The sequence below is a fragment of the Camelina sativa genome, chromosome 14 (genome assembly GCF_030686135.1).
Source record: "Camelina sativa cultivar CO46 ecotype springtype chromosome 14, ASM3068613v1".
Classification (NCBI taxonomy): Eukaryota; Viridiplantae; Streptophyta; class Magnoliopsida; order Brassicales; family Brassicaceae; genus Camelina; species Camelina sativa.
The window spans coordinates 25399083-25411620 of record NC_141893.1 but is presented as its reverse complement, the minus strand read 5'-3'; the positions used below and the strand labels follow the sequence as shown (position 1 = coordinate 25411620).

The following is a 12538-nucleotide window of genomic DNA, read 5'->3' as shown; positions in this document are numbered from 1 at the left end:
CAAGAACTCAAGCACAATCTAGCTACTCCCCCTGTCCTAGCAAAGCCCGATCAGGGCGAAACTCTATATCTATACATCGCTGTCTCCGGCTCGGCGGTCAGTGGCGTACTAATCAAGGAGGACAGAGGAGAACAACACCCAATCTTCTATGTGAGTAAAAGCTTAGACGGAGCCGAGCTCCGATATCCCATGTTAGAAAAACTCGCTTACGCTGTTGTTATTTCGGCCAGGAAGCTTTGGCCGTATTTTCAATCCCACACTGTTGAAGTCTTAACCAACCAACCCCTGCGAACCATTCTCCACAGCCCCAGTCAATCGGGCCGCCTGGCGAAATGGGTAGTGGAACTCAGCGAGTACGACATCGAATATAAAAACCGAACTTGTGCAAAGTCTCAGATGCTCGCTGATTTCTTGATCGAACTCCCCCCCCGAGCTAGAGTTCGGTTGTCCGCGAGAGGAGAAGTGGACTCTGCACGTTGACGGCGCATCCTCTCGACACGGCTCCTAGATCGGTATTCACCTCGTTTCACCTACGGGTGAAGTACTCGAGCAATCGTTCCGGCTCGCCTTTCCCGCCTCGAACAACGAGGCCGAGTACGAAGCCCTAATCGCCAGAATGCGATTGGCAAGTGGAATTGGGGTGAAAAAGATACAAGTCTTCTGTGACTCACAGCTGGTAACTCACCAGTTTAGCGGCGATTATGAGGCGAAGAACGACCGCATGGATGCCTACCTCAGAGTCGTCCAAGACATGTCCAACAATTTTGAGATATTCGAGCTGAACAAAATTCCCCGAAGTGACAACGCACCGGCCGACGCTCTGGCCGTCCTCGCATCCACCTCCGATCCCGACCTCCGCCGAGTCATCCCTGTTGAGAGCATCGATCGACCAAGCATCAATCTCCTCGCACACGCCGAGCCCAGTATCCAAGATAAGAAAAAAAAAACAGATTATCGAACATGAGACTTTCAGCGATCAAGTCTCGAAAAAGCAAAGAACAGAGGACAGCACCCCCATACTCACGCTATTCGTCGTTGAACCATCGGCAAATGTACCACCTGTTGAGTTCTCGGCCGAGCAAGGATCCGCGACTATCAAAGAAAGACGAACTTTGTCGTCTCAGGAACAATCGTCACCATGTCACGAACGAGTTTCATCGTCACCATCTCAAGAACAAGCATCATCATCGCACGCCCAACCCAATCCCGAACTTCACGAGCGACCACACGATTGGCAAGAAGAAATCCGTTGTTTTATCGCAGACGGTATCGTCCTCTCGGACAAGTGGGAGGCCCAGCGCCTTCGGACTCGCTGCGCGCATTACACACTTCTTGATGGCAATGTCTTCTGTTGGAAAGCATCTGGTACACTTTTGACTTGCGTCGGTCCCGAAGAAATCAATGATGTAATGAGAGAGGTTCATGAAGGTTCCGGCGGTAATCACTCCAGAGGTCGCGCGCTCGCACAACGCATACGCAATAATGGTCATTATTGGCCAACCATGAACGACGACTGCGATAAATTCGTCGCTAGATGCGAGAAATGCCAGCGCCACGCTCCAATCATCCATGCGCCAACCGAACTGTTGAGAACGACCTCTCCACCATATCCCTTTATGAGATGGGCAATGGATATCGTTGGACCTCTCCCTGCGTCCCATCAGAAGAAATACATTCTCATTATGACGGATTATTTCACCAAATGGGTTGAAGCCGAATCCTACGCAAAAATCGGAACAAACGAAGTCCAAAAATTTGTGTGGAAAAACATCATTTGCAGGCACGGAATTCCGTATGAGATCGTCACCGACAACGGTGCGCAGTTCACTTCGCTCCAATTCGAAAGTTTTTGCGCGAAGTGGAGAATCCGTTTAAGCAAGTCGACCCCCCGCTATCCACAAGGCAACGGACAAGCCGAGGCGACCAATAAGACCATCATTGACGGACTAAAGAAACGACTCGAAGATAAGAAAGGTTTCTGGGCCGACGAGCTCGATGGCGTTCTATGGTCACCGAACTTCCCCGCGCCGATCAACAGGAAGGAAACCGTTCTCCCTTGCGCATGGAATGGAAGCCCTTGCACCAGAGGAAATTGGCGTACCTACCTTACGACGCTCAATGCTCGTTCACGATCCTACTCTCAATACTAAGATGATGCTCGATACCCTCTACACTCTCGAAGAAGAACGCGACAAGGCACTTCTTCGAATTCAGAACTATCAACAGCAAGCCGCTAAATATTACAACAAGAAGGTGAAGCCACACCACTTTGACGAAGGCGATCTCGTCCTCCGAAAAGTCTTCGAGAACACTGCCAAGCTCAACGCAGGAAAAATGGGCGCTCATTGGGAGGGCCCTTACCTGATTTCCAAGGTCGTCACTCCCGGCGTCTACCAGCTGCTCGCCATAGACGGCACACCAATTCCTCGCTCATGGAATTCCGGCAACCTTAAACGTTATTACCATTAGAACGACCGCACTACCAAAAGAAAAAAAAAAAAAAAAAAAAGAACGCTCGTACTACCGAGCTCTCCCTTTGTAATATGAACTACAAATGGCTTGATCCCTTTTCTAAGGGTACGTAGGCAGCCCGTCACAAGGCACAGCTATACCAAAAAATTAAAAACAAAAGTTTCAACCTATCAAAACACACGAGCTCTCTCGAACGAGTCCGTCTTTGCGAGATGTCCAGCTCTTACATCGACCCTCTGGCCAAGGGAACGATTTAAAACGCGTTCCTCATGGATGCAGCGGTGAAATAATCTGCATAAATAAGCCAACCCAGATCACATTCAGCTAGCAGGCGGTTAAGTGTGTATAAGCCAAGTTCTTACTTGCATTCTCTTGCCGACCTCGTGGCACACACATGGTAAGCCGGACACCAGAGCCGCACCTAAAAGGTACGACGAGCTCATCTCGACTACCACCCTAAACATTTGGTATTCGATACACGTAATAGGATAAGCCAGGAGACGTCTTGCACTATAAAGTACAACTCGATACCAAAGATAGGAAAAACACAAAAACATTCTTATTCCATAAACATTCTTATTCCAGAAAAACACAAGGACAAGGCAACGAAAGCCAAATATGAAAGGCCACATTCGGCACAAAAGAAAAAAAACTAACAAAACAAACAAGTCTCAAAGTGCAAACTTAGTCTTCAAATCCCAGATCGGCATCGGAGGGTTTATCAAACTCAAGCTCGCCGATCTTCACGTGCCATACCTGGCACTCCCTCCGCAGACTTTCGAGCGTGTCCATCGGAACATTCGCACCCCTAGCAACCATCTCCTCGAGATACGAGCGAATCCCCTCAGCACGGTTGCTTTCAACGAAGAAATGGTCCGTGCACTCTAACTGTAACGACGCAATATATCAACCCGAGTCCGGCATGCGTCAAGCTCGGGCCAACCTTCGAAGGGCCTGCTCCCAATAGGCTCTAGATCGTCCGCTTCAAGGACGGGAATCTCCACCTCAGCCAATGACGCCTCACGACGAGAGCGCTCCTCTAACAAACGATCCCATCTCCATTTCGGGACCAAAAATCCCTCGTCGATCATAGTTTCAAGATATCCGATAATTCCGTCAACATGATGAAACCATAAATGACGCTCGAACTTTCGACGCGTAGCGAGAATGTAAGCTCTCAACCTCTGGATTCGAGCGCGATAAAACTCCATATCGGAACGAACTACGTCATCGGACCTCACAGAGAGCCGCTCTCGCGCCCTCCTCAGCCATGTCGACCTCGTTGTCACAGGCATATGACCGATCTCAACTACTCTAAAATCAAAAGGAGAGGTTTATCTTTAAAACAAGAAAGGAGGATGATGAGAAATGAGCAACTTGAAGACTAATTTACATAACAAATAGTACAATTTTCGAGGCAAAGCAATCAATACCGCAATTCTCGAAAAACACATCCATAGAATGATGAACACATATCATAAAATCAGAAGACAACACATAAAGCAAGTCCAATCATAATGCAAAGGTTCATAAAGAAAATACACCGCCTAAACGGCTCAACATCCGCTACAAAACGGGAATAGGTTCTAATAGAACAACAAGACAAAAGCAAGTCATTGCTCGGCAGCAACCTGAGCGTCCGATCACGGGAACCTCCGCCGCCTGAAGATTCGTAGGAACGATCGCAGTCTCTGGAAGAGCCTTGAGGTCGCTGTCCAAAACGTCGGCGATATCGAAACCAAGAACCTTGTCCTCCCACATCTTCGCATCAGCCTCCAAGCCGAGCAAAGTCTTCGACGGAATGACCGTACCACTCCTCACCAGCTCCTTAAGACAATCATAGGTGCCGGTCACCTGGCTCAAAGTCAGAAGAGACTCCTGCGCCGCTCTGTTGTCAATAATATGCTTCCTCATCCTCTCGATACGAGACCTGTAGCCAGCAACCTCGACATCGATGTCATGCCACTCCGCTTGCAGCTGCTGCAACTGTGCCTTCTGAAATGCGTGATCGACCTCGAACTGCTCGAGACGAGAGCGGGAAGCATCAAGAGAAGCCTTAAGATCGTCCACCTGCTTCCTGAAACCGGCAGTTTGCTTCGTAAGAACGGCAGAAACCCCCCGCTCTTTTTCAAGATCCTGACGAAGCTCCTCAGCCGATCTCCTCGATGGTTCAGAAGTACGAGAATCGGCAAGTTGCTTCTCCAGCTCGGCAATGTGATGCTCGTACGAGACGACCATGCGATTCACACCACCACCATCCTGAAATGCAAGAAATAAAGAATCAAGATAATAATTGGGAAAATTCAATCAAGAACATAAAGACAAATGCCAACCTGGAAGTGTTTCCGAGCCCACGACCGATACAGCTCGGGATCATAGAGAGAACCCACAGAGGGGAGCGGGTTGAAGGAGCCGCGAACCTTGCTAGCGAGCTCACCACAAGCAGCAGCGTTGTTGATGAACAACTCATCCTTCGTCTTGTAAGAAAAGGAGAACGAATCATCAATCTCAGTGGTGTCGCGCGGTATGCCATCCCTCCTAGATCTCTTGGACGACTCGGGCTCGGGAACAACCACCTCACCATGAGAAGCTCTCTTCCTCGATGGAGTAGGACGCCCAGAATCAGCGACAACGATCGCTAGGGTATCAGAAGCCTCGCCACAACGACTTCAGTGTCGGCAGCGCGCGAAGAAGACCCAGTATCAACGGCTTTCTTGAACTGATCGGCATATCGAGGAAGACGAGTGTTAACTTTTCCCATCCCTAAGCGCGGTAGACCTAAAAAGGAAAACAAAAGTGTGACGACCCAATAACCACCAAGGAAAGCAACAATCGATACAACAAAATAAGCAGGAAACTCACGAGATCTCTGAGTAATCGAAGGCCAATGGAGCGCCCCTAGTGTTCGGATCTGTCTGAGATTATCAAAAAAACCTGGAGGATGAGCGCGCAAACGGACGACAAGCTCTGCAAACACCAACAAAAACAAGGAAAGGGTCAGAAACCAGTCAAATGGCAATCAAACAAGTATGAGTGAGAAACTATGAAGCTACCGGGAAACAGATTCCACTCAGTAGCACAAAACACATCGACATCGTCAAACGAAATCTCGTCCCGCTTGACAAAGAAACTATAACGTTGCCAACGACGAATCTTTTTCTCAGCCCCGACGATTATCTGATGACCCGATTTAGCACTGGTGTAGAAGTATCCCGGACTACATCTAACTTTTGTGAACTTGGTGGCTTCCTCCAGAAAATGCACATCAACCTCTATACCACAGTTGGTACCAAGTATCGCCAAACCGACCGCATTACGGATACCTTCCACAGAAAGCTGAGAAATGGCAATCCTACGCCTCGCACAATAACGTATCAAAAATTCTGGCAAAGGGAACCAAAGACCGCATTCAGTAAAATAATGCTCAAAAAGCGTAATGAAACCTGTCGGAGGCGTCCAAGGACGTTCGTGAGACTCAGGAACCCGGAAAACCAATCCCTCGGACATCCTACACCACCGCGCCATCTCAGCAATACTATCCGATGTGCACAACGAAGGACCGTGATCGGCCGGACCGGCTGAAAGACTGGCACCAATCGACGCAGCACTAAGACCCAAAACAGTCGAACGAGGACCAGTATCCTCGGCCAGGACAACGTCCATAGGACTCCCACCAGAACCACTGTCGCTATCTTCGCTGAACTCGAGAATATCAGCAAAATTGTAGTCGTTGGCCAAACTATCAAAATCTCCACACTCTGCTCCAATGTCGACACCAACGTCATCGAAAACGTGTTTATAAGCCCCATATTCTTTGCAGAAAGCGCGTTGGATTCCCGCAAGGGTCTTACCACGCGCGTGCGTTGGAACTCGGAAGCTCGTCGAAGGACGATCATCTTTTCTGCAAGACATGCCGACCTCGCGACCTCCCATCATAAGATCGGGATCGCCATCATCAGAGTCGGCATCGTTCACTCGACAACCATTACCAAAACCATCAAGTCGACCTCCGGGGGCACCTACGCCGACCTCAACACGACTAGAATCAATATTGTCGATCTCACCGTCGGCATCTCTATGCAAACCTCTCGATTCCAGCCAAGACCGGCCGACCTCAACTCGGCTATCCGATTTCCGATAGCTCAACTTTCTTCGCCGATCTCCACTGCTCCGCCGATCTGCACTGCTCCGCCGATCTCCACTGCTCCGCCGATCTCCACTGCTCGTGCCGAGCTCAGAACCAACCGGCCGATCTTCCATCTCAAGTGCTCCGCCGATCTCACGATGACCAACTGCACTCTCAATCCCACGAACGCAAATTCTCGGTCGAGTTGCCAACCAAGCTCGCTGCCGAGCTCGTCACGACCACTCATCCCTCCGAGCTCGTCACTTCCGCTCGACCCTCCGAGCTCGACATCTCTACTCGGCCCATCTCGATTTCCCCCGATCTCAAAACCCAACTCTTCCCGCCGATCTCCTTTTTCGTCATCGGAACAAATCAGAATCGTGCCGACCTTGCTAGACTCGCGACCGGTGGATCCCGTCGCCCAATTATGCGATCCGCCGAGCTCATCCTCGACCGGCCGATCTGGGCGATTCGTAGCAGGCCCTAGACAATCGCCAACGGCATACTCTTGCCGATCTGAGTAACCCGGCGGAATTGAGCCGACCATCGGCGGAATTGAGCCGACCATCGGCAACCTCAATCGCGGCGGCATTAAGCCGATCTTTTGTTCGGCGGTGGCAGCTAGGGTTCTAAATGCACAACCCAACTAAAGAGAGAAAACTAGAGAGAGAAAGAAGCAAAAAAAAATAAAAGTAAAAGACTAGAGAGAGAAATTACCTTCTTTATGAAGTGGAGGAAGTGAAGAAAAAGGGAGAAGAGGAAGGGCAAATAAATAAGTAAATAAAACGGAAATTTTACTGCAATATCCGTCACCTCGATATGCGATCTCCCCTTTTTCGGGAAATTCATCAAATACCGCGCTTAGAGTAAAGACCGCTGGATATCCACGGTATCTCTCGAAGAACGAGTCTGGTGACTACAGAAGAATCGTTGTAGCAATTTTGTAGAAGCGACCCGAGACAATAGGTGCCGAGCAGGCATATTACGGACAATTTAAGTACGCCCGCCGATCGCAGAAGGACTGCCACTCTCCGGACTAAGGGGGGACTATTGTTGGATATGGGCTACGCCCAATATGCCACTCGGCCCAACAAGATTCATTAATTATATTCTCAGCCCGACAAGATTGGGAGCAAGTCACTAATTCCCGCAAAAGGGCAATCTCGGGAATTCACGACGGAAACCCTAGACATCCCTAGGTCAACAGTCCCTTTTAAAAGGAGAAAGCATTTATTGGGATCATCATCCTGACCCGCGGACAATACCTACAGAGCAATACTTTGCATCGAAAACTGCTATTGTCTTTCGTATAATTCGTTCTTGTTTTCAGTTCGTCACTTGAAGCTTGCTAGTTCGTTTGTGAACTAACAAGCTCTAACCCGACTTGTTTTAAGTGACGATCTCACATTTTTCCCGATTAATAAAAGAACTTGCTTGCTCTTTCCCACAAAATCTTTATTTGTTTAAACTATGTAATCCCCGGTACAAACAACATGGTCATGTAAGACATGATTAACAGTTTATCTTAAAACTTGCATGTACACTAAACACAATTCATAATATAACCGTACTAAACCGTACTAAAAAATAGTTGATAGACAAACTTAAAGAAAATGATTACGACTGGAATCAATATACTAGTTTTGATAAACACAAAAAAATCAGTATATAGTCTAACAATTAACTAATTATATTTTAAATTTATTTATTTATAAATTTCATTGAAAAATTATATGCAGATCATAGAACTGAAAAAAAAAAAAAATACAGTTAAGTTTCTACTACTATTTAAGTGTTAAAAATAACATCACATGGTTTTTTCTATGCACCCATACAAGAAAAACCTAAAAACAAATTAAATCTTAGTTATTAACTGTCAATATAAAACCGGGCGTACTCCCGCGAGCTCCTAGTTATTATAATAATGGTTAGAAATCAATAAAAATGAGATTCATAATCTATGATGCTGAGTGCAAAGTGTCACTAAAGAGCATTAATAACAATCGTATATTGATTACCAGCCTTGCCTTAAGGAGCTTATCACTTTTGAAGCTAAACAAGATCATACATGACGATAAAATGTTGTGCCTTCCTAATTTAGTCCATTGAGATTTGGATTCATGTAACGCTTTTGGATTTTATTTCATTGGTTTCAGAGTTAAGGAAAAATGGTCTGTTTTCTAAATTGGCTTTGGTGGGCCGGTCTAGTTTCTTCGTATTATATATATTTCTAGTGAAAAACTCAACTTCTTTATTCATGGCAGAAATAATTACAAGCGCTTTCAAACTTCATAATTCACGTATGCGAGATAAGAACCTTCTTACAGTTTGTAAGAATTGCAAGGATGGCGACAAATACTACTAGAGTCCTGTTCCTTTGGTGAACTAGACAAAATATCTGGACGCAACATTTAGATGATGTTCGTTTGTGTTATTGGTTCATGTATTCATAAATTGTATTTCGATTCAATTATGTTTGTTTTGTAATTTGATATCTGTATCTGGATACAATATATGTAAAATACTAAAAAGCCCTTTATTTTATGTTGAATATGTTTTAGTGGTTTAAATTTACTTATGTTTTTTTGCTCATTTTCATATATATTAAATAAATATTTTAAAATGAGATTTTGTGTTTTTGGTAGAAAAATAAAATTTTGCAGTTTTGGCGGGAAAACAAGATTTTGCGAGTTTGGCGAGAAAATAAAATTTTGCATTTTTTTGCCGAAAAACGTAATTTTGCGGTTTTGACGGAAAAATAGATTTTGTGGTTTTGGCAAAAAAACGAGATTTTGCGACTTTGGCAGAAAAACGAGATTTTGGCGGGAAAACATAATTTTGCGGTTTTGACGGAAAAAAAGATTTTGCGGTTTTGATGGAAAAAAAAGATTTTGCGGTTTTGGCGGGAAAACGAGATTTTGCGGTTTTAGCGGAAAAACGAGATTTCGCGAGTTTGGCGGGAAACATAACTTTGCGGTTTTGACGGGAAAACATAATTTTGCATTTTTGGCGGGAAAACGTAATTTGCGGTTTTGACGGGAAAACGTAATTTTTCGGTTTTGGCGGGAAAACGAGTTTTCATGTTTTTGTGTTTTTGGGTAGGAAAACAAGATTTTGCGGGTTGACGGGAAAAACGAAATTTTGCGGATTTGGCGGGAAAACGAGATTTTGCGGTTTTAGAGAAAAATGAGATTTTGCAGGTTGGTGGGTGAAGAATTGGAATTTTAGAGTTTTATGTATATTAGAATTGAGAAAAAATATTTTGTAATTATTTAATTAAAATAGGGGTATTTTTAACTTTTACAAATTATGGATGAGTTTACCTCATCCAAACTCTCTAAAAAATCTCATCCAGAAATTCAGTTTTTTTGGATGAGTTTTTAAAATGTATCCAGATATTGTATCTAGATGAGTTCCTAATTATTACTAAACGAACAATAATAAACATTTGCATCCAGATATTGCATCTCGTTAACATGACCTAGGTAAACAATCTCATTGGGGAGAATGGTACAAATCCATATTATCACAATCGAAACTAAATAAAATGCTAAACATTTCAAGTTCAGAGGCACATATCGAATGCAAGTGAAAGTAACAAAAGCCATACATAACCTGCAAATGAACAAGACAAAAGTTCTTAGAGAGGTGAATTCTGTTTATGGAACATAATTGTTAAGATTCGTTGGATGCAAACCAGAAATGTTGAGTATTGTCATATAGAGATGATGAGCTTTTATAACATATCCAAATTAGTGGAAAAATCCAACCGACGAACAAAAATTCAAGCATGTTCTTCAAAAGGCCATTATTTCCTCGTCGATTCTGCAAGCCGTTAAAGCTATTACTTTTAATGATTCACAAAAAAATGTCAATTGGACATGTTTCAGACAAATTATGAAAATATATATAATATATAAATTCACTAAAAACATGTTCTCATGCTAATTAATAAACAGGACTGAAAATATAAAACAAATTTTTTAATGAAAAAATTAACATCTATAAAATGTACTCTTTGTGAAACTGGATGGAGATGGCTTCTAATGCGTGAGAAAAAAAAGAGAGAAAATAAATACAGTATATACCTTGGGCAGAGACGATTTACAATTTGATGAAGGAGAATAGCAACACAGCCACATGTGTAACCGATGATCCATACAAGCAATGATGTTTCTGGATGTTCATCTTTTGCGTGAGTCATGACAAATATTGCTGCAACAACTTGGACCAAGTTGAGAACTAGCTCGATAAACCAAACACTTGATTCTGTGCATGAGTTACACCGTTCAACATTCTCAGCCTCATGTGGTGATAATGAAGAATCGTCACTGACTGTAATGCCAATGTTGTGCTCATCATCAATTTTTGTGTCCTCTTTCTTGGTCAGCAAAGGGCCCTCCATTGATAACTTTTTTTTGTTTTGTTTCGTCTATATCTCGTGGTCGATCCAATAAAATTTACAGCTAAATCTGCATTGACACAGCTATATAGACCTTAGCCTTCAGTACTAAATCATTATTTTAAGACTAACGATACACCAGGACCATTTCTACGTAGATGATAGTTGTTATATGTAATAATTATTAAATTATATGGTACTAGTTAAATCTCATTCACAATGACACAAACCATTGACTTTTTAATTCTTCAGTGTTTATTATTATTTTAAGACCAATTTAAGTAATTGATACTAGTTGTTTATAGGTAGTAATTGATATGTTGTCGCTTCAAATGTTCACCCAGATCTGCTTAGACACACAAGTCATACATGGACCTTTATTTGAAGACCAACTCTAGATCGACGCATTTCTTTGGAAGTAAAGTATTATTATAAGACCAAGTCATAATTAAAAACAATTTCAAGTAAAATTGTCGGATATTTGTAATACTTAACCAGCTGCGAATGGCCATCATTTTCTAACTTATTGGATGACTTTAGAGTTTAGATTTCTCAAGTAGTCGTTTCCATCTTTCTCCCTTTCTCAAATTGCCGTGCGTCCAATTCAAAGATGGATTACTTCGCTCGAGCTTTGCGTTCTTTAAATAAAATTTATTTTGTAAACTTTTTTTCTTTTATTTAGACAACCAACTTTGGAATTTCTCTTTTAATTAATATTTGATTGATAAAAAAGAAAAAAAAAAGTGAACCAGCTGAACAATGATGAGCTAAATAAAAATAACACTACAAAAGTATGTTTAGTCTCAATTTAGCGACCAAATACGAACTCTTTTGCGATTGAATATGTTTCGTCGCAAAACAGATGCACTTTGTGACTATTTTGCAACAACGTTTTTAAGTATCGTTTAGTAGCAAAGTCGTCGCGACATGTCGGTAAAAATTGTTGAGAATGTGAAAGTTAGATGTACTGAACTTTTGAAAATCCTTTAAAAACAGTCGCAAAAGCGTTGCAACATGTCGGCAAAAAAACATGGAAAATGAGTAAGTCAAGTGTACTGAACTTGTGTGACCACTTCTGAAATGGTCGCAAAAGCGTCGCAAATTTTCTTCTATATATATGACACCACTTCTTCCTTCATTTGTATCCCACACCAAAGGAAAGAAAAGTGAGAGGAATGAAAAAAGACTGAATAAAAGAAAAACAATGTGGAACAACCCATTACGACCATGGATGTATAATCGAATCGATCCATTCACTAATCATATTTCAACGGATTATTCGGCGGGTGTGGAAGTGATACGCCCAAAATTCAAGGATCACTCGGCCGAATTGGAAATGATAGAAACTCGCCAAGGTGCAAGGTGCAACGAAGAAGATTTAATGGATTGAAGGGTCGCACAACAGTTGCGGAAGGCTGCTGATATTCCCAACTCCAATCGCTGCTAGATATGACACACTAGTCCAGCAAGAGGAGGTTGTTGCTTGGATATTACACACCAAGAAACAAGAAAGTGTTCTATACAAAGAACAAAGAGAT

General features: G+C 43.3%; 1 protein-coding gene and 1 pseudogene across 2 annotated transcripts; one reads left to right on the top strand and one right to left on the bottom strand.

The window, feature by feature from the left end:
* The first annotated feature begins 616 nt into the window (after positions 1-616).
* On the top strand, positions 617-2150 carry LOC147928595 (uncharacterized). Its single transcript, XM_087486208.1, has 2 exons — positions 617-923; positions 1003-2150. Exons 1-2 carry the CDS (start codon positions 617-619, stop codon positions 2148-2150), a joined length of 1455 nt encoding a protein of 484 aa, XP_087342334.1.
* A 7743-nt stretch (positions 2151-9893) lies between these two features.
* On the bottom strand, positions 9894-11098 carry LOC104743866 (uncharacterized; annotated as a pseudogene). The gene is made up of 3 exons (XR_015579292.1): positions 10687-11098; positions 10296-10423; positions 9894-10213 (listed from the first exon to the last, which is right to left on the bottom strand). The product of XR_015579292.1 is annotated as an uncharacterized LOC104743866 (transcript).
* Positions 11099-12538: the final 1440 nt, after the last annotated feature.

Bases quoted from the DNA above. Each gene is read 5' to 3' on its own strand.
- LOC147928595 (XM_087486208.1), top strand. From the start codon at position 617: ATGCGATTGGCAAGTGGAATTGGGGTGAAAAAGATACAAGTCTTCTGT. The intron at 924-1,002 runs GTATCCAAGATA...AGCAAAGAACAG, and splicing joins CCTCGCACACGCCGAGCCCA to AGGACAGCACCCCCATACTC.